The sequence below is a fragment of the Triplophysa rosa genome, linkage group LG16 (assembly GCF_024868665.1).
Source record: "Triplophysa rosa linkage group LG16, Trosa_1v2, whole genome shotgun sequence".
NCBI classification, from domain to species: domain Eukaryota; kingdom Metazoa; phylum Chordata; class Actinopteri; order Cypriniformes; family Nemacheilidae; genus Triplophysa; species Triplophysa rosa.
Window position 1 is genome coordinate 8,767,080 of NC_079905.1, and position 23,345 is coordinate 8,790,424.

General features: G+C 38.7%; 1 protein-coding gene across 5 annotated transcripts in view; it reads left to right on the top strand.

Annotated features, from left to right (window-relative positions):
* The window catches only part of csmd3b (CUB and Sushi multiple domains 3b), a 363,456-nt gene that overhangs the window by 235,185 nt on the left and 104,926 nt on the right, over positions 1 to 23,345 (top strand). For all 5 annotated transcript variants that reach the window (XM_057354136.1, XM_057354137.1, XM_057354139.1 and 2 more), the window contains 9 exons: positions 1,385 to 1,579; positions 2,057 to 2,195; positions 2,302 to 2,489; positions 3,079 to 3,267; positions 4,505 to 4,621; positions 5,315 to 5,530; positions 6,273 to 6,461; positions 19,725 to 19,894; positions 20,816 to 20,972. In XM_057354136.1, the coding sequence (XP_057210119.1) occupies positions 1,385 to 1,579; positions 2,057 to 2,195; positions 2,302 to 2,489; positions 3,079 to 3,267; positions 4,505 to 4,621; positions 5,315 to 5,530; positions 6,273 to 6,461; positions 19,725 to 19,894; positions 20,816 to 20,972 (1,560 nt within the window). The remainder of the gene's footprint in view (positions 1 to 1,384; positions 1,580 to 2,056; positions 2,196 to 2,301; positions 2,490 to 3,078; positions 3,268 to 4,504; positions 4,622 to 5,314; positions 5,531 to 6,272; positions 6,462 to 19,724; positions 19,895 to 20,815; positions 20,973 to 23,345) is intronic.

The window sequence follows — 23,345 nt, forward strand, 5'->3', positions numbered from 1 at the left end:
GTCCGTCTACCCCTTGGTGAGCACCTGGAGGTGCTCATTAAAGGGGGGGCTTCTGTCATGGCTCTGCTTCCTTAGTCATGTTTTTCTTGGTCCTGTAGCAGAGCCATGACAAAGTCTTTGGTTATGTGTGGAGAGAAACATATTATTGTCCGTTTGACAATAATATACGTTCTCTCCAGTGTCTTCTGTCATGAGGGGAGGTGTGGAGAGAACCCAATTGCAGGCAGCAGTGAAGGGGTTAACAAAAACGGTATTTATTACAGAAACACAAAACAAGGACCCACGGGGGGGTAAAACAATAATCACAAGTAAACAGAAATAAAGACTAACTAAACACTAAACTAACCAAACACTAGACATGACCTGAACTCAACACTTACTGAAACAAGACAGAACATCATCCACAGGAACACGAGCATATGGCACAGGTAAACACTGACCAAGCACAAGACGAACTGCATACAGATACATACAATGCACGAGCACAAGACAAAGAAACAAGAGGGTATTTATAGGAAACACAAACGAGGGATAACGACATGGGGCAGGTGTGAGACATTAAACATTCAGGGAAAGATAACGAGGAAACAAGAGGGATGGGGCCAATGACAAGACACTGGAGAGAACGTATATTATTGTCAAACGGACAATAATATGTTTCTCTCCACACATAACCAAAGACTTTGTCATGGCTCTGCTACAGGACCAAGAAAAACATGACTAAGGAAGCAGAGCCATGACAGAAACACATAACCAAAGACTTTGTCATGGCTCTGCTACAGGACCAAGAAAAACATGACTAAGGAAGCAGAGCCATGACAACTATATTATACAAACACAAACATTTATTTTAGGATCAAATAATAACGATTAACCGATTTGAGAGCACTATTCTTTCATATTTTTTTGTGTTGTTCATGTTAATTGATTCAGTTCTTTTAAAGAGATAACTAAATAATATTTTATGACCTTTTGCAATATTATGTTAGGACATTTATGTGGGTGACACTCTCGATGTTATTGTACGTAACATACTCACTTTACTCATCTCACTCCCACAATAAAATGACAAAATAGATTTATTAAAACTGCGTCAAACACATGGAAACACTAAAGCAAATGAAAATATACAAATTAAAAGAAAAGAGAAAACATCAACTCTATAAACGGTTTTATTTGGTGGAAACAGCTGTTTTATTTTGATAATTATTAATAAATTTAGGAGTCTTTTACAACTACTGTGACAAAACTGGGACAACTGCAGCAAACGATTAACTGTATTAAACATATTTAATTACAAACATTTACCCTAAAACGAACAAGATTTGAAGTGTGTTTCTGAAGCGTCCGATTCCAGACTACCATCTCGTGTCTTTTCTTCCAGCATTCGGCCATAATGAATGTCCAGATCCAGGAGTTCCTCTAAACGCCAAACGATTTGGTGACAGTTTCCAGCTGGGCAGCTCCATCTCCATCATCTGCGAGGATGGCTTCATTAAGACACAGGGAGCAGAAACCATCACCTGTGAGCTGAACAGTGGAAAGGTGATGTGGAGCGGCCCCATCCCAAAGTGTGAAGGTAATTATGTGACCTGCTTGAAAGGAGTCCCAAACAAGTGGACGATTGTGCTTGTTTGCAGTGTGACTTTAAACGGAATGGACAGTTACCTGTGGGTCACACAGGCAGGGGTTAATGGGACATGTGGTGGTGAGCAGCTTGTCATCTGTTGTTAAAAGCCGTGTCAATCCATTGTTCTCTGCCCAGCATGTTTTAATTATTTAACACCATTCATATGGTCAGTGGAACCGACTGACAGTCTAAAGGTATTAACCGCCAGCCATTGTAACACTTTGATGCAGAGTTTTTGTATATCTATTTATATAATTCATTAATATTATATGTATTATACTCTGTATTTTTCACTGTATGCCATTATATTTTGCCATTCTGCTTGGTGAAACCAGTGACACAAAATGCAAGACTTCAACTAAAAATGTACAGATCTTTTTGATCAAATGAAATACATGTAATTCAACGCATGGACTTTGTCTGCAGCTCCCTGCGGAGGTCATTTCTCAGCTCCTAGTGGAGTTATTTTATCTCCTGGGTGGCCCGGATACTACAAAGACTCTCTCAACTGCGAGTGGGTCATAGAGGCCGAACCGGGGCGCTCCATTAAAATCACATTCGAAAGGTGTGCTTTCATGCTGTACCGTACAGTATGTGCTCTATTTAAACCACAGGACAATTGTGTTGTTTTCTGCCCAGACGTCAAATAATTCTCTCATTTTTGTAACCAGATTTCAAACGGAGTTGAATTGTGATTTCCTGGAGCTTCACGACGGGTCCAATCTTCTCTCTCCTCTAATTGGCTCATTCAACGGCACCCAGGTGCCTCAGTTTCTATTCAGCAGCAGTAACCACCTGTACATGCTCTTCACCACTGACAACAGCCGCTCGAACAGCGGCTTCAAGATTCTTTATGAGAGTAAGTGCACGGTAAACTTTGAACAATTTGCAAGTGACCATTTGAAATTTGGAGCATTTGAGTTGGTCCACCATAAGGATAAAAGTAGAATCTTAAAGGTGCTGTGTGTAATTTTTTGGAGGATCTTTCGACAGGAAAGCAATATAATGTCCATAACTATGTCTTCAGAGGTGTATAAAGACCTTACATAATGAAGCGTTGTGTTTTTTACCTTAGAATGAGCTATTTCTATCTACATACACCGCAGGTTCCCTTGCATGGAATTCGTCATGATGTTTCTACAGAAGCCCTAAACGGACAAACTGCTCTACAGAGCACGTTTCATAAATTTGTTATCTCCTTCGGCACAGAAGTGAAAATGTGACGGTATCTTAGTCTTGTGTCTGCCTTGTGTCTGCCACTGTAGTGCTTCAAAAGGGAGAGGTGGAGTGAGCCGTTGGTTGCGATTCCCAACCTCACTGCTAGATGCTGCTAAATTTCATACACTGGACCTTTAACTGAAGTGGCTGTTAATTCCAAAATGTAAAAAAGTAAATCTGATCCACAGTAATGCACAAATACGCTCTTATTGTATTCTCACGATTTCTAGGCGTAACCATAGATGCCTACTCCTGCCTGGACCCTGGATTTCCAGTCAACGGACTCCGTTATGGCCAGGACTTCTCTATCGGCTCCACCGTGTCCTTCGGCTGCGACTCCGGCTACCGCCTCAGCCACGAAGAGCCGCTGGTGTGCGAGAAGAACCATTGGTGGAGCCACCCACTGCCCACCTGTGACGGTCGGTTTTTCCAGGCATTTGTAGCACTAAAAGACCTGTGAATCTTTATTGATAAAGCCATTCCTAAAAGTAAGAGGCTGACATGTAAATTTGCATCTCAAATAAAAGAGGTTCAGATTCACTGATGAAGCGGGATGAATAGGGCCTAAACTATCGCTATACCGGCAATGAAACCTCTTTGGATAAAAGACGTTACCTATCCAAGTCAAAGCTCCTTTGGCTGGCTGTCCTTCCAGCGGTTTCATTACATTCCTTCTCTTTCTACATTCTGACACAGCTAAAGTAAAACAATGTGATTCGATGCAAGGCCATTAGCCCATCGCTGAGCGAGATTCTGAGAGGCAATTTGCTGTGAAGGCTGCTGCAGCTGATAGGAACTGATGCGCTCCTCAGATAAAACATCCAGGGGCACGTTTTGCTACGCACTGTCATCTCACTTCCGTGCTTCCTAAGTGCACCGTGCATTATAGATACGCACCTGGTTACGCCCATGTCTCTGGTTACGCCCAAGAGGTGTTTAGGAAGGAAGCTTAGATAGCTTAGAAAACAGATAGATTTACACTGAAGAGATCAGACATTTGTTCACTACTGTATACACTGTATAGCAGTTCGGTACTGCCAGGGGTGGACTGGCCATCTGGCATACCGGGCGTTTTCCCGGTGGGCCGCTAACATATGGGGCCGGAACGGAGGCGTTGGCCGCTTAGACGGACGTATTATAAATGCGAATGCACGCAACGCGAATGCAAAAGACACGTATGCATGCCCCCCCGTCGACAGATTCGGTGGAGGGCCGATGCAGGCCTAAAAATGCCAGGGCCAATTTTTCTTCCCAGTCCAGCCCTGGGTACTGCAGTCTGGTGTTGTTGATGCATGTAGGTGCAATGTGGAAGATTAAGGAGTATCTATTGACAGAAATGCAATAAAATACACGTAACTGTCTTCAGAGGTGTATAAAGACCTTGCATAATGAAGCGTTGTGTTTTTATTACTTTAGAATGAGCTATTTCCTCGGCAGAAAAGCGAAAACGTGACATCTTAGTCTGTGCAGCCACACACTCATGTGGTACCATCAGCCACGTCCTAATGAATTAGTCACTAATTGGCTAATTGGCTCAAAAGCAAATGCATCTAGAACTGAATGCCATCGAGGTGGCAGGTTTCAAATCCATTTATATTATGCCAACAGACAACTTTCTCTAGGTAATTGACCTACCTTGTCTCATCTGTCATTTAGCACTCTGCGGTGGTGATGTTCGAGGACCGGGTGGTACCATCCTGTCCCCTGGATACCCTGAGGTCTACCCCAGCTCCCTCAACTGCACCTGGACTGTGGAAGTCAGCCACGGGAAAGGTAAGTCAACGATGAGCATATCTTCCCCTCAGCACGATTTTCCCTCTAGGTGAACTTATTAAAATGCACAAACATCAGTAGCGACTGTCCGAATGCTGAAAACTAATATATGAATTGATAATTGGATGAAAAGAATGCTCACAAGGGTCCGGCTAAAACCAGCCTTAGGCACAGACTGTCATGAATACAGATTTAGGTACTTGTAGATGTCCTACAATGAAATATCATTACCCAGCCTTCGATTTCAGCATAATGATAGTTCCTCTGAATTTTAATTTCCCACGGCTGCTAATGCATATCAATTTTGAAGGCCATTCTCTTTAGTGGACAGTTCAGATGAAGCTGAAATACTTTTTCTTTCTTTGACAGACAGGCAAAAATAAGGGTCGATATCAAGAAGCTTCTTTATTCTGTGGACCCCAGGCCAGTCCCGTTGTTTAAATTCATTGAGTATGAGTAGGCTATATCAATACTGTCCTTAATGGCCTCCCATCACTGGCCTTGGGATAACAATCCCGGCCTTGCCTTGACATTTGTATAATGAAGTTGACCTCATGTTCCTTATCATTCCCTTTTTATTTCCTTTTTAGCAGTTTGCTTCCTTTTCCACCAGATCATCTCAGAGGGTTAAACAGAAACTTGAACCGTAATGTTGGCTGGTTCACTTACTCATTGGTTTTGTTTTCTCAATAGGAGTTCAGTTCACATTCAACACCTTCCACCTGGAGGATCATCACGACTATCTGCTGATCACTGAGAACGGGAGTTTTATCCAGCCGCTGGCCCGCCTCACGGGCTCTGAACTGCCCTCACCCATCAACGCAGGTCTTTATGGCAACTTCAAGGCCCAGCTCCGGTTTATATCAGATTTCTCCATCTCGTATGAAGGATTCAACATCACATTTTCAGGTAAGGTGTATACCAGAAACGACAGCAGTTAAAGGGACAGTTTACCAAAAAACAAAAATTCTGTCATTATTTATTCACACACGTGTGGTTCAAAACCTGTATTTGACTCTTTCTTAAGTGGAACACAAAATATATTTTGAGTTTCAGTGGTTTAGTGTTCATACAATGGAAGTTGTGTTTGGTTACCAACGCTCTTTAAAAAATCTTGTTTTGTGTTCTGCGGAAGAAAGTCGCACAGGTTTGGAGTAACATGTGGGTGAATAGATAATGAAAGAAGTCCCTTTATGTTGCACTTTTTGCCATTGTTTTTGTGTTGCTAGCGTTTGTGTGGTACTCTGGCCACTTTTGTTTTTTGGTTCATCTTGCTAGCTGCAGAGCAACCTTGCCAAAAAAAAGTTTGAAGGTTGTGAAACTTTGTGAAACTTCCCATGCCCAATCCAAAAAAAGAAATATGCTTATTTTTGAAATTGAATACATAAATAATAATAATAATAATAATAAAGAAAATATAAATAAAGAAATGTTTTAGATAAGTTAAATATAAAAATATAAAAATAATTTAAAAGGTTACTAATAGTTTATCATTTTTTATGTACAATAATACTATGAAATTCAGTTATTTTATTGATATAAAAGTTAACATTACTTAAAATATTCCAAGTATATTAATTGTAGGTCTTAAGGGTAAAAGAGTAAGGGAACCCTTGCGAATACCTATTCCATACACTTCTGTTTCTGTCAGAATACAACCTGGAGCCATGTGAGGATCCAGGAGTGCCAGAGTTTGGCCGTCGTAACGGGTACAGCTTCGGGATCGGTGACACCCTGACCTTCTCCTGTAATATGGGTTACCGTCTGGAGGGAACGCCAGAAATCATTTGCCTGGGAGGGGGTCGGCGCATGTGGAGCGCACCTCTGCCAAGGTGTGTTGGTACGTTGTCGGCTGTTTTCATTCATTTAACCATTTATTCTCTTGATTAAAAAGAGCACACCACACAGATGTAGAGCTAATTCAAAGAACGATTACGCAAACGTCTTCTCGCTGATCTGAACGTTTTATTTGGGAATAATCAGGGAAGGTCAAACATGACAACCGGATGTGTGGTTTAATCCAATATGACTACAGTCACTTTCTTTGCTGAGCCTGTTTACGATGAAGTAATCACTGCTGTCTCCCCGAAAACACAAAGAGTCGCCATGTACATAGGGGTCACGTTTCCATTTCGGTCCCCAGTTTGCTTTGGGCCTAGAGCTAATAAACCTTGAAGAGCTGAGCTGTTTACATCGACAACCTTCCTTCACAGTTGCTTTCACTATTCTGCTTGGCCGGCTCCTGCTGAGAGCGTTTGGAGTGATTTAGTGCCACCATTGTCATGTTTCAGTGTTTCTTGATTGTATCTCTCGGCGTATCTTGCTCGCCGACGTCAGATAGCGAGTCTCCGGCAATAAAGCGTTCATGGGATGGAGATAGAGCGTCTGGAAACGGCATCTATTGGAAGTTAGCCATGCATATCACAATGCAGGGGCATAAACAAAATAGTAATTATAATAATGGAGAACTTTCGGAGGGGTTTCAATTGTGCTAGGCTTTTCCACGGGCAGAAGGGGTCACCGGCCATTTTTCACATTAATTGAAAAAAATAATAACTGCATTTATCATGGCTGTTTGTGTTCAGCTGTTTTCCCTTCCCCGAATCAGGTTGCTGTGTCCCCACAATTTTTTATTGAAGTTGCAATGTCCAGTGCCAGACAACTAATAAGTTTTGGAGATCAAGGATCAGGTCCAAACTATGTTGCATCCCTCCATAGAGATTTCAGCGTGCTGTTAACAATATGGCCTTGTGTCACATGATGTTCCCAAACATGAAGGATGGGGTAAATTATGCTCCTTGTTTTTAGGGCAGCATTAGATGCATCTTTTTCGGGAAAAGACAATCCCACAATGCATTGTGACAAGCCTAGTGGGAAAAGCAGAAAAAGTGAAATCTTGACTATAAATAAGGTTCAATTTATCTTAATGAAAAGAATTGATAAGTCTTATTTTTTTTCAAATATTTTATTAATATTGTGGTGTATGTATTTTTATGCATATCTGAGTATTGTGTCATGGTTCTAAAAACACCAAACTATTTCAAAATGATCTAACATTATATAAATGTTTCTAGGAAATTGCTTTAATTGATGATTGATCGATGTGTCCTCCAACTTCACAGAAGCGCAAAGAATTCCTAGTTGTGGGATTTAAGGAATTACATTAACATTAATGCATTTGGTGGATGCTTTTATCCAAATCGACTTACAATGCATTCAACCTACACTTTATTATGTGTGTTCCCCTTGGGATCAAACCCGTGACCTTTGCATCACTAACACATTGCTCTACTAGGTACTGAGGTACTATACAGTTTATAGGCAGTGCAGCAGCTCACTAGGTTTTGAACTAGATTCAAATAGAGCATAATATATAAAGCCTTGAGGAACTGAGGATATTTTTAGATTTGGATTAAAAACTAGAACTTTGACTTCAGGGCAGGCTGACAGGCAGTGTATTCATCAAAATGACTTGACAGTAACACGGGCCTCAACTCTCCCTGCCATCCATCACAACTATTGATTCTATATTACATAAGAAAAAATATAGGTCCTTTTTTTCAAATGACGACAAATGGACAACAGGAGTTAGTATAAGAAAGTCTATTAGAGACATAAAATACAGTAGATATACAGTAGCAGTGCAACATGAACTCCCTCTGACCCCAGACGTAGCAATAAATGTAAAGACACAGTAACATTTATTTTTACGACTCGCTGCATCATACATCATTTAATGTTAAGATGCTTAGCTTAATATGCTAAGACATTTACAAGTACAGTAAACTGTTTTAATGGTAATTTTCCCCAAAATAAACACATATCAAAACATTGCTCACCTTCTGTTTTTCAGCTAATGAAAGACGGGGGAGTTTTCACAAGTGTTCAGATTTATTTATTCATTTTGGTGGTACCACTGGTATTAAAATTCACATTTTAAACTTCCTTAACTTCTTCCAATATGTTTGTTCGAGAAAGCAATCGCCCCGATCTTTTCAAGGAGAAATGCATTCGAAGCCAATGCAGAACCTTTGAGAGTACGCCAACTATTTTCCTGCTTGCCTACTTTAATCTTTTCTTAAGATTAATCTTTGGGATGGTAAAGTCTCTTGCAGCATCCAATCTTCCTCTTATAGTGCTATTAATCATAGGCGGTTGACGTTTATGAGTGGAGCCAAGCCTGTTCAATAGGTTGCAATAAGAGTTACATTATCTGATCACATTATGCTTTTTCTCATTCAAAGACCACGGGGCATATTTCGTGACACATACTTATTGATAACTTGAAGTTATTCGTTTAACTTGAGTGTTAACACGTATTATGCCAGGCAAAGTGCCACTTTTGTTAGTTTATGGTGTGCATGTTTTGTTAGAGTTCATGGTGTGCATGTTTCTCAAACACAAAGTGCCTGATTAAAATGAAATGTCATTGAAATACAACAGGGATAATACACCTAACCGTGAAAATTCTGCCATCATTTACTCACGCAATGTCATTTCAAGCTTTCATGATCTTCTTTCCTCTTCAGAACACAAAGGAAAATATTTTGAGGAACGGTGGTAACCAAATAACACTGGCCCCATTGACTTCTATTGTATGAGCACAAAACCACAGAGACATTTTTCTAAATATCTTCTTTTGTGTTTCACAGCAGAAAGATGTCTGAATGATGTAAGGGTGATGGGTGGAGTGCGGTACCATTTTGTTTTATAGCCAAAAATATACTAAATTAAAATTGATGTTCCAGTTAAGTCATATGCAGTAAAATGGGGTTGAAAGTTGTGCAGACAAAACGAAAGGCCTCAGGTGTATTTATGGCTAATACACAAACACAAGGTGAAGTTGATACTCACTGAACTGATCACCATATAGTGCATTTATTGTTTCCGTCATCACCTGTACAATATTTCATTTTTATTTTCTGCACCTCAGGATAACCGAATCTAAATACTGCGTTTACCTCTTAAAAATAATGCTCTAGATGTACTACATTGCTGATTCCCAGCCTGGTACATATTCATCACCTCCAAAGGCGCACATTCATAAATATCGCGCTGAGGGCCAGTCACATGATTCACAGTACGTGATGACAATGCTTTATGAATGTAGGATCGCCTTATCAATTATTCATGCGAAACCATCAGTCATATCATTTGCAATTCATAATGTATTCTAAACTTTAATTGCAGCTGTAAAAGCTGTTCAATATGTTGATCTCCGTCGATCTAGCTGGCAAAACTTTTTATGAACGTCTCATTTTTCACCATTTGTTTCATTCCTTCTTCAGTGTGGAGGGTTTTATCATTAGCATAGATATTAAAACTGTATTTTTAAGGAGTCTTTGTTGCGAGCTATATCTTACGGGCCATGTCTTGTACATTTTTAATGCATTTGGCTTCAGTGCTTCCATTACAAATGCCAGAGGTGTATTAACAGAATGCTCCTGATAACTGCTTGAGATTTTCTTATGGAAATGAATCTTTTCGAGACACGGGTGTGCACCACAGACACACTAACAGATATATTCATATATATATATATTAGGTAAAAAATCTCTCTCACGTACCTTCTCGGGATCGGTTCCACATTTATGGAATGATCTGCCCGCTGCTACAAGATCAGCAGATTCTGTATCCATCTTTAAGAACCGTCTGAAAACACATCTCTTCCGTCAACACATGACTGATCAGTTCTGACTTCTATCTCTTTTCTACTCGTTCAAAAAAAAAACCTTAGCTCTGTATACTGTGATAGGCTATATGAAACCAATTTTCATTTATTGCACTTATGCATATATTATAAGTCGCTTTGACTAAAAGCGGCTGCTAAATGACTGAATGTAAATGTAAATATATATATATATATATATATACCCCGCTGGTAGTTGATTGAATTTGCTCTTGCATTTGCTGAGAGTGTTTGTAAGTTTCCTAAGAGACCAAAATGGCAGTTTCTGTTTTAAAAGAGATAAAACGTAAGCCAAGCTATGTGCATTTTCTTCCATCTGTGTAAAATATAGGCCTGTGTGTTGCTGATTGAAAGAAACTCGACAAACTTGCACAAATTGTACTGTTCTAGAATACTTCAGAAGCAGGACAAATCACATTGCTTACTGTGCACTTGGAGCAAACGGGATAACTTGCCATGTCTGCCCTACCAAAGCTCTAAATGTATCAGAGACACTGTGTGTATTGAGATACAGTTTGCCCAAGAGAGCAAAATGACAATTTGTGCTGTAAAAGAGATTAAAGTAACTAAAGCTGTGTTCCATCTGGAGAATACGTAAGGCATAGAGTATATGCTGCTGATGGAAAGAATCTTTTGTAGAACAACTTTAGAAACAACGTCATGTTGCTTGCTGTAGGCATTTGGAGCAAGTGTAATAACTTGTCATGTTTGCCGTCCCAGAAAACCTTATATTTTCTTAAGGAGAAAATATATTTAAGCGAGACTCTGCTTTTGGATTCGTAATATAAAAAGTATGGCTGTCAAACGATTAATCGCGATTAATCACATCCAGAATAAAAGTTTGTGTTTGCATAATACATGCCTGTGTACTTTGCATATTCATTTTGTATTTATAAACACATACGCATTATTTAATAATGTTTAGATGTTTTTATTTATATTCAACAAAAATTGAAATTATATACAGTATATATAAACCTTTATTCATTTTGATTTTTCTTCAATATATATGTGTATGTGTTTATAAATACAAAATGAATATGGACAGTACACAGACATATACAGTATAATGTAAACACAAACCTTTTATTCTGGATTCGATTAATCCCGATTAATCGTTTGTCAGCCCTAATAAAAGCTATTGTTTCATTACATATCGTTGCTTTCCATCTTAAACATTGTATCTCCATATTTCGTCATTTTTATTTTTGTCATAAATCATTATTATTAGTCACCCTTTACTGTATGCTTATCACTGGGTTTTGCAAATACCTAACTAAAAAAAAGTTTCAAAAAGTGCTTGTCAAAGTAAAAAACAAAACATTTGGACATCCGAGGCTCCGAGGACAGTGACAAAATGTTTTTATCTAGTTAAACTAGAGCAGAGACTGAAGAACAGAAAGCCATGGCATAAGTGCATAACACAGTCATGGTCAGATCATCATGGAACATGTGCTTTGTTTGATCAAAAATGGTCCACAAGATCTGGTTCAGGAGAATAATTGTCTGTATGCTTTGAGTGTGAGGACTGCAGAACGAATTTCAAAGCAACCAGAAGCATCATTCAGCTGAAAACAGTCAATAGATGATGCCGAGAAAAGACAAAAACAGGTAGTTACAGAGCAAACGATGTGTTTCAGAGGTGATATGTGCTATTGTTTCGAGCGGTAAACAGAGTGAGGCCAATTCACTACGTGTTGTTATATTCCTAATGCTTTACCCAGCAGGTGTCTGTCTCATCATGTCCCCATCCTCTCTCTCTCTCCCACCTCTTTCTCTTTTTAATATAGCAGACCCTGCCTCCGTCTCCTCCTCTCCTCTTTCCATGCAGCCCACAGAGAGAGAGGTGCGCAGCTCTCCTCGAATCAGCATAATTGGGTTACAATGCAGTTAGAGTGAACTTTATGCCTATCAAGCTTATGGAAAATGTCAATATTGCTCCCTTTAATATTCTGTCATCTGACAATGGGCTCGGGTAGCCGTGACTTTGGTTTTGTGTCAGGCTCCCTGAGGGGTTTAGAAAGGCAAAATCTCATCTATTGCCGGCATTAAGCAGTTTGCTTTTAATTTAGGAGTAAAAGGATAACAAAAGGATTTCCACTGTTTATTATTGGTTAGAAAAAATGTCTCCGCCAGCTTACTCTTTCCTAGTGCTTCATGAGGACTTTAAGAGTAATTGTGAGGAATGTGCAAAGGGCAAGATTATGTCTGTCTGTCTGTTTGTAGGTGTAATGTGTGGGTGGGACATGTCCCCGCCACTTTTTGGAAGAAATTAAGAAATGCTTGCGCAAGGTGTGTATTGTTTAGGGTCCATTACAGTTTTTCTCGATTGCTTGAACACATTTCTTGAAATTATGCCTCGTATTCTCAAAACAGTAAACACAAATCCATAACATCTCACCCAATTCCCCAAACATCCTATTTTCAGGTCGAAATGAAGCTCTCTTCTCAAAACCATTCAAACTTGCTGAAAAACCAAGCTTTTCCCCCAGATATGACACACAAGCCCCCAAAATCACCCACACTGCAACATAGTCTTAGACACTGGTGAGATCAATTCAAAACACTGTTACTAAAACCTCTTAGTGGGATTCAAGAATAATTTGACAGCTTAGTGTTTACTAGAATATACAACATAAAAGAGTGCACAGAGCAAAGTGCAAGAATGAGCTTTAGGAAAAAATAAAACATTACACTACTGTAAAGTAGATGAAGATGATCTTACAAGACAAGAGAAGTTCAAAAACCAAAGAACAATATACAGTAAACTGGTCATGCAACACAATACAGTACACAACTGCACAAATTACATTTACATTCAGGCATTTAGCAGATGCTTTTATCCAAAGTGACTTACAGAGACGATAAAGGAAACAATAGGAGGCAATGTAAAAAATATGGCATCCTCTGCACCTTTGGCCCAATTTTGTAAAAGTATTCCGTATTTTCTGCAAAAATACAGAACAGGTAAAAAGGGTGTACACGTGCTACAGTTTACTGGATACAGAATAGAGAAATTTCTCTCATATAAAGTGTGTACTGTAATTATACTGTATGTTTACAGTAAGTAGTATAAAGCCCAGTAGATGATTCTAGGATGCACAATTACCTGTGCTCCTATTGATATTATCCTGAGATCTGATTGGTGTGTCATCAGTTTTGCAACTGAATGTTTACTGATGGACAAATGTGTGCTATTTGAGTTTACATATTGACACTTCAGTTCATTATATTGTGTGTTTGTGTTTTCTGAATGAGAACATGGTTAAACCTTTGCAAATTGAGGCTGTTTGTGTGTGGGGTTTGTACAAGTTGGTGTATTGTTCTGAGAATGTTTATAGTTGTCAGAAAATGGTGAGTTGTTTCATGAATTGTGTGTTAGCAATTGAGAAAAACTTTAACATCTAAATCTTGTGAAAAACTCTGGATGCGCCGCTTTCTCACCATCTCCCGTTGCTCACACTCGTAAGTTGTATTTGCGGAAGACGGAGAGCCGCCACTTCAGAAACGCTGCCAGTACAAAAATGTGTGCATCATCCGCACTCGCGGTGCTTGCTTTTGCATCCAGTGTCCAAGCACAAAAACGCGTAAACCAATGAACAAGTGACATTTTTTGTCATAGGAATAAACTGTTTTTAAGTGTAGTGCACCGCAACAGCCATGTGACCTTCCCCAAATGACCGTTTGGGAACCACATACTGTGAGAGCGGAGTAGCCAATTGACGGACCACCCACTATATATGATAAATATACCCAATGAGTTATTACAGAAGCAATTTATTAAAGTATTGTTTTTGTCATCTCTGTCCCCACCACTTTTCAAAACAAAGTTACGCCACTGTGTTTGGCTTTTTACAGTGCGCCTTGTTTCAAAAGGGATAGTTCACCCAAAAATGAAAAACTTGTCATCATTTATTCACCCTCATTCAAAACATGTGTATTGTTCTTTCTTCTCTGCATCACAAAAATATATATTTTGAGAAATGTCTTAGTAGTTTGGTCAATACAATGGAAGTCAATGGGGCCCCATTAATGTTTGGCTACCAACATTCTATAAAATTCTCCTTTTCTTGTTCTGCAGAAGAAAGAACAACATAAAGAAGATTCGGAAGGACGTGAGGGTGTGTAAATGATAAAATAAATTTTATTTTGTGCAAACTATCCTTATAAAAAAACACAAATTAAGTGTTTTCAAATGAGGTTCAATGCGTCGACCCATCCAATTTGTACTGCGTGCTAAACTTGCTAAACATTTTTAGATGCATTTTCTCCAGAAGAATATTGAGAATGTGAGTATTTATTTGGTGCAGGTGGGCGGACATCAGTGTGTGATTATGATTATATTAGCCCTTTTTCCACCTGCCCTACAGACGCCACATAGCGTTATACCCTTCTTAACGGTGTGTGAACAGGTGCGATGTGTTCTGAATTTAAATTCCACTTCACGATTCAGCACCTGATTATTTAGCAGGGCGGTTCAAGTTCTGACTCACACACAACTGCCTTGCAGATTCATCAGTTCTGGTTCCCCTTCAGTTTTGTTTCCTGTGGTTCAGAAGGTCACATTCCATCATAAAGCAATTTCAGCGATGTTTTGCCTGCGTTGCCGCTGCATTTCAAATTGATTTGTTTTTCTCAAACACTTCAATTTCGAATGTGCTTGTTTTCTGTGTTTACAAGAGGCCCGGTAAATATCGAAGTCCCCCAGTGGAACGTGTAGTCATACCACAAGGCTTTTCCTTCCGTTTTTACTCTGCACTCCGAGGATATAGGCTATATTACCACAGAGCAACTCTGTTTTGGGGAAAGAAGAAAGTGGAACGTGGCTTCACTGAACCTTGTGCCAATGGATTGTTTCTTAGGAAAATCATTTTGTACACTGTCTGTATGAGTTGTTTGGGTTCTGCAAAGCCGAATTGCAAGGAAATTAACCACTGTGTTTCCCATGATGCCACGATGATGGTAAATACAGAGACGAGTTGGAAATACGGACTTCCACTTCAGGCAGTTCACATACCTCTATTTTATGAAAGGAATTGGAGCAAAATTGCCTCTCGGTAGGCACTGAGCTGTATCAATGTGTTCATTATGTTATTTTGCTAGATGACATGCTGGATTGAAATGTCATGATACGATATACAAGAGCTTCCAGTTTGCCTTTCATCATATCAGGCATTTATTGTATTGCTCTCGCTGATGTTTGTGTGAGATGTTGTGAGGCATGTTCTGTTGAAAAGGTTTTCACCTGAGTTTCTTAAAAAAAGGAATTTAAAGACCAGTAACTCCAATGAGTAAAAGTAATATTACTAGTCGTAACCTTGGAATTATAAGGTTCTATTGACATTGTGAGCAGTTTTATGATATTGAGCTTCAAAGTTTTTGCATTCCATTTGACTTTGTAGTACACAACATAAAGAAAAGTCATCATGTAAACAAGTTACTTTACTTAAAGGAACAGTTCACGCAAAAATGAAAATTTTAAAATATTCTTTACTCACCCTCAAGTTGTTCCAAATCTGAAGAGAACGATATTTGGAAGAATGCTTGTAACCAGTTCTTGGCCACCATTGACTACCATAGTAGGAAAAAATCCATTATAAATTGTATTGTTCTTTTGAACACAAAAGAAGATATTTTGAAGAATGTAGGAAAGCAAACAATTCTGGGGCACTTTTGACTACCATTGTAATTGTTCCTACTATGGTAGTTAATGGTGGCCAAGTTTGGTTACAACCATTCTTCCAAATATCTAATCAGAACAAAGAAATGTATACAGATTTGGAACAACTCGAGGGCGAGTAAATGAAGACAGAATATACATTTTTGGCTGAACTGTTTTTTTTTTAAGTTGGTTCCAACCTAAAACAGTCAGTTTTTTACTTTTTTTGTCATTTTTCACGATTTAAGTAATGACCACTTGACTGAAGAGAAATTATAAGGTAATTTACCTGATGATTTTTTTCTCTGCACTGTGTTTGCAGTCATTTAAAACCTGAGGCCTATTGCACAAAGCCGTTTTCAGTTTATACCCAAGTTTGAGCATACTCTGAGTTCTCGGGCTCAAGAAGGTGGATTGTTTGAATATAATGGCCTCATGACAGCCAATGTCAAAACCAACCACATGACAGTTTTATGTAATGTTAACCCATAAAGCTACATAGTTTCTTAAGTTTGATTATTATTCTGCTGTCATGTTTATGACAGGTTATGTTGTCTTGGTAATGTCAAGTTGTCCTGACAAAGACACTGACAGATTATGATGTATTGCTTTATGTCAAGTTATAACAAAGACATCTCAAACAATGTCATCTTTGCATTAAAAATTACATAAATGAGCGAATGACACTTAATGACAGTTGTCATAAACATGCATAAAATCTCCTTCATATTCATGACATTTGTCATGTCATGATTATGAAGGTGTCATGTCAGTCTTATGAACACCCCGTCAAATAAAGTGTTACCGACATTTCTTTCATGATTTCTTTATCTTAAACAGAAAAGTGAATTGCGCTGGTATTCGCGAGAAGTCAATCAAACTGATGATGCTTTCTGTGTTCCGTGTGATTGTTTCCTGTTTCCCGCACGTGTCACACTTTCAGGTGCACGCGCCTCACGAGCTCTGGATCAAACCTGAGTTGACAAAGAACGTTTATACCAAGCGTTGTGCAACAGCTGAACCTGATCTAAACCAGGTTGGGTTTTTCTTGTTTTGTCAACCCAAAACTTACTCTTGAGTTTGTTCATCTCGCTTTGTGAAGTATAGGCCTATGGTGATCACCACTCAAGCACCAGGTAGTCAATTAGCGTTCTCTTTACTCTCATTTTTGAACATTTAGTACAACTGGATAGCACATTTTAATATTTGAGCGCATGCCGGTTGTTGCCCACCCCCGCCATAGGCAAAAATATTCCCTCTCGCCTGAGTGAACTTTCTAGGCAATCTTCGCCCGTGCCTCAGAAAACCACACACGTCTATTGAATCAGGCACAGAGACACTGATTGACAGTAAATGTCAGTCAGACAGCAGCAGCTGATAGTGGCAGATTTGTGCCCGACGACTGCTGCTTGTAGCTTGAACTCTCCTCTACCGAATGAGCAGTGCATTAACGCTAGAAGAAACAAATTGAACAAGCTTTGGTGAGTTGCTTGAGGATGCAATCCTTTCTGTATGCCCCACAAATGATGTTGTCACGAAGAGAAAACCAAAGCCTCCTGCCTTTGTACCAGAAGCTGATCTTATCAGATTGGCCTTTCATGATGCCGAGCAACTAAATCAGAAATCAGACACAAAGTGTCAACAGGCAGGAGTCCTTTTCTGCTGCATTATCAATAAGACACTTGCTTACACTGAAACACTGTGTAAAGTATTATGGAAAAGTGATGTGTGTTTTTAACGCTGAATTATTTTAATCATTTTTATTTTTATTTATTTTTTATTAAATGTTTCTAAACATGCATGATCAGGCACCTCCCCACACTGACTCTACATGGATTTTTCTCATGCGCCCTTTTTTAAGTGGACTTTTAGAAAATAAAACATAGTTTTCACACTCTCACTAAATTATTTAATTCATTTACTAACAGCATTTAAATGCATCACAAGAATTCTGTCACTTTTTTGTGAACAGTATAATTTTAATGTCATTTGCACCACATTTCATTTTACCGTACTGTATATCTTGAAAATGTTTTTTTTTAGAATAAAATTCTCTCGCTACGTTTAATGTCATAGTTTACATTTTATGTAGCCTAAATACGCACATTTAAATCACGTTTTTGCATGGTTTGTCAAAATTGCAGCTTATTTGAAAAAATGATGCACAATAATGTTTTCTAAAGAAATGTTTACCTTATTATTTCTTTTTGTTCACACATCATACGTCCCATACCTCATCGCAGTTTGTGTAAAAGACAATAAAAACTATTTTCAAGGCATCTGTAGCAAAAATAAGTGATTGTCATAAGCACGAGTTGAAATATATTCGTTTAATTTAAAATCAACCCGTAGAACTGCCCGCAGTTGAAGAAAGGCACATATTTGCTATTATTGCTCCATTATCTTTGGAAATGAAGTGTGTGTCTGCTGTTGTCCCAGAGAATACAGCCGCCCTGGGCGTCTATGCCATGAATCCGCTGCTGAGTGTATTGGTTTCAGCGGCATGAAAAAGCTATTTCTCATTTCTGTAAAATGTGTACTGGAATGCAAAAAAACAAACAGAAACAGACAAAACCATCTGTTAGTAGAAGTCAAGATACACCACCTAGCTGCTCTTTCAGCTCTGTCACATTAAACATCACTCCATAATCACTGACATCTGACTTCCCTCTCAACTCTCAGAATCTTGAAACGTGCTTCCTTCCTCGCTGAAAAGAGTATTTAGAAGTTCCCCGTATTCCAAACATAAGGGTCAGTTTCAGCTGCCTGTCAGACTAGATCAGGGTGTGTGAATGAAGCAGGGCCAGAGGACCGTCTCTCGGTGCAGTAACTACCGCACGCAGACATTACTTCTGACACTAGTCCTGGAGGAACAGTCAGAAACCCAACATGCACTCTGTAGCATCATCCTGCGCCCGGCATGTTCCCCAGCCACTTTATTGCCACACTGTGAACAAAACACATGCAAGTGTCTCACTAAAAGGCCGCCTTGTGGGAGTGCCTCGCTTATTCAAATTGCATTCAGCAGGCTGGTCGAAATGTGAACCTCATGGGGTCAGACATATTGCTTCTTGCAAGAGCCCCGTTTTTTTTCCCCAGAACTGAATGAAAGTTAGCAGGAAGGACATATGGGAAGTATGAAGTCTTGCCAGGTATAAATTCATGTCCTAGGGTTGAATCACTGAGGGGGCGTTATATAGGTAATTTACTAAATGGAGCCAGTTATATTACTGATTTATTCAAAATATGACACTGGTAATATCGGCATATAACATGGAGCTGTGTATGGAAACGGTGGCGGGACATTAAATAAATCAGCTGGGCTGCTGTGCTTTATGTTCCTCGTTTTGCTGGATCAGAATCTATGATGGATATTAATACACCTGTTTTTACTGTCTGCTTTTCCATTAAACCCACATTTCATGGTTATTGTTTGGAGTCCAACTTATGTTCTATAAACAACATGGGATTTTGAATTAACACCTGGAATGGCGAATCAGCTCTGTCGATTTTGCTTTTCAGGCTCTTTGTTATAAGAGCGCAGCAGATTCGTCCTGTCCGGACCAATAATTTTGATAATGCCAGATCCGTATGAAAGCGCGGCGAGCTTTTACAGCAGCAATATGTCCGTGTGGCGTGACGGAGAGATTGCGTATGGCACAAAACCAAATATCTATATGCAATAGTTAATGGGTGACGTGTTGATTTGTGGTTGTTTTTCCCCAATGTTCTGTGGATGTATTTCCCATCTTTAGCTGAATGCGGCTCTTCGGTCATCAACAATGAAGGAATTCTGCTGTCACCGAATTACCCCACGAACTATGAGAACAACCACGAGTGCATTTACAGCATACAGGTGCAGGCTGGGAAAGGAATCAACATTTCTGCCAGAACCTTCCATCTCACCCAGGGTGACATTCTGAAGGTATTTCTACATGTGGTTTTAGGGTTGAAGAGAACAATGGGTAATTTTATCTCCAAGTCATATTTGTCAACATCACTAGGTTTGGATATTCAGATATGGATATTTGATATAAGGGTTCTACATTGTATGAAGTTAAAGGTAGTTTATCAGAAAATGATTTAATTTGATCTAGCTCATGTCTTTTCAAACCTGTTTGACTTTCTTAAGCAGAGAAGAAAAAATATATTTTTAAGAGCATTGGTAACCAAACAACATTGCTCCCCATTGACTTCCATTGTACGGACACAAATTCCACTCAGACATTTCTCAAAAAAACTTAATTTGTGTTGGACAGATGAAACAGTCATGGAAAGGTTTCGAAAGACATGAGTGTGAAAAATAACAGTTTTCATTTTTTTCTAAAATCATGTTTTTTTTATTGTGGATTCCAATTAATATCAATCAAACTGCAGTTGGTTTGTTTTGATTGAAGCCATAATAACAAAAAAATACAGCAAACCAACACATTAAAACAAAAACATGATAATATAATAAAAAAACATGATTTGAATCGAGTTATCTCATTTTGGAACCAAACTCTTCAAATACAATACAATTGAATATACAATAAAGCATTTTCAATTTACAATTCAATATACAATAAAATAGTAATATAAATTAAATATAAAATACATAGTTATATTATAACCAAACACAGACCAGAAGTTAACTTCGGGCCAGGCACCTTGCTCCGATAAAACCATCTCTATATATAAAATTTGACAAAATACGCTATATTATTTAGGCTATAATACATATTTTCTGACTTTTCTAACTATAGATATTACAAGTAACAGGTAGCATTTGCTTTTCCTTTTGCTCTAGCACAGTGGTTAAACTCTCTAAACTGTGATCCTAATGCCTATATTTCGTGACCTGCAGATCTATGATGGGAAAGACAACGCAGCCCACATGCTTGGGGCCTTCACTGGTTCATCTATGCTGGGTTTGACCCTCATCAGCACCTCCAATCACCTGTGGCTGGAATTCTACTCGGATGCAGAGGCCACTGGAGAAGGTTTCAAATTGGTCTATTCCAGTAAGTTATTACCTCGTCCCTCCGCCCTTCACACACTACCGTCCACCAGGGCTTGACCTCAGTAATAAAGAAACGCTATTCACACAAAATAAAGTGCTCTTCTTAATAAAGTGTACCTGTCTCATATGGCCAGTTCACACTGCAGATGACTGACAGGCAGACGGCGGCAGGTGGAATGTTATTGCTTTATTTTGATCGGTGGAGAATTTAAGTGATAGTTGATGGCTTCTATATTATCAAAATATGGTGCAATATATTGTCACATTAGGTTTAATGAGCATCCAAACAGGATGTTTTCCAAGATGATGGTGTGAACGAAATTCCTGTACGTGTATGTTATTTCCCAAATATATTTCCCAAACGGAAAGCCATACACTCTTAATAATGGTGCAATGATGAATTTGTCCTTCAATGCGCTTTTGTTTTGTAAATGCATGTTGCGTAGTGGACTGTGGGTTGTGTGTTTTTTTCAATGTCCGGCCTTGTCCTAACCCTTTTTTATATCTTTGCATTGCCCTGAATCAGAGTTATTATACTAGTCCTGCATGCTAGTTCAAATGTGCATGAAACCTCTGCTCTGATCTGCTCGAGTTATTGAATATTTATATGGATTACCGACTTAGCTCAGTATATTGTCTGCGGTAATTCTTTACTACACATGCAGTTCTCATATATGTCATAAGAGAAGAGCTACAGAAAGAAATGAAATTGCATCACTTCATGTTTGTGCACATTTCAAATGCAACCGATTCCCTCTGAACTTTAAGCTCAACCGATAAAAAAAGCTGTGTAATACAGAACACCTCAGACAATCAGCTTCTGCTTAGCTGAAAGAGATTATCAGGAAAAAACCTGACTGTGTCCCCACTGACCTTGGCTTTGTTGGCCCAAAGCCAGAGTTGTGCAGGCACTTGGTCAGAATTCGTGTGCTTTAAGGCTGCTGTGCTCACAGCGTTGGGTTTCAACGAGGTTTTAGTTCCAGTGGGGGGTAAAGTATTAACCTGCTGGTGGGCTATCTCATTTAAAATCAAGTAAAACCCTGTGTGTCTACAATTCCATTCCCCCTGCAGGATTAGCCATTTGAGTGCATAATAAAGGTCAGTGAAAGCGCAGGTGAAACCGTGCCACCTCTGGGAGTTGTAATTTAGAAACCTGAGAAGGACAGGAAGGGGAATGTAGCTGATTAAAATTGTTTTGTTTATTTGGTTGGCTCGTGGTCTGAACATGTTTTGAAACTACAACCTGTAATCAACTAGCAATCAGATTCGGGTATCAAGATTTGGTCAGATTGTTGTCTCCACCTAAAGTAGAGTTGTGTTTCTGTGCTTAACAACATGCAACCTAATGGTGGACTGCTCATAAACGTGATATCAATCCAATGGGAGCTTTACTAGACCCTGGATATCCAGATTTTGTTTTGGTCTTGAAAAAAACTTAAAATTTGAAGTGAACTAGATTTACTAGTTTAAAGTAATGAAACTCATAAAGTGAGGTCCAAAAAGTTGCCGCAAAAATTGGGAACAAAGTCAGGTCATTTGCCGGCCATGTTTGCAGTGGTGCATCTTGTTAATATACTGTACAGGCCACTTCAAAATTATTTTCAGTTTTTCTGAATTTGCTATTTATAGGTATGTGTTTAGGTAAAATAATAATTTTGTTTCATTCTGTGAACTACTAACAATATTTCTCCCAAATTTCAAATAAAAATATTTTTTCTATTTGCATTTATTTGCAGAAAATGAAAACTGGAGGAACAGGTCAAAATATCAGAAAAGCTGCTCTGTTTTTTTTTCAGACCTCAAATACTGCAAAGAAAACAAGTTCTTATTCACTTTTAAGCAATACAACAGTAATATGTGTACATGTATTTGGCAAATGTTCAAACATAATTTTTTTAATGTGATAACCTAGATTTTTATCACAGTTTTCACGCGTCTTGTCATGCTATCAGTCTTTCACATTGCTGTTGGATGATTTAATGTCACTCCTGAGGTTTGATTTTGTTGAAATTCAAATTCATTCGATACATGTAGAAATACTGATTGAAAATAAAATTTTGTAATGGTCTCTTAATTTTTTCTGCAGCTGTATATTATCTTTGTTTGGAAATCTATTTTAATCATGATGTGCTGTATGAAAAAAAGTGACAGGATTTTGAAAAATGTCAAACATTGAAATGCTATGGCACAAAAGGAAGAACAAATATTTAAGCTTGTGCCCTCTACAAGCAAATTTGTGACATTGGCCATGTTTACTCTTTGATACAAAAGGTCAGAAGGCTTTTTATAACATTTTCATGTCATGCTGGGACAACATGGATTATCGGGTTTTGCAAGCTTGAGTGCATGTTGCTAACGCAAAAAGGATGCAATA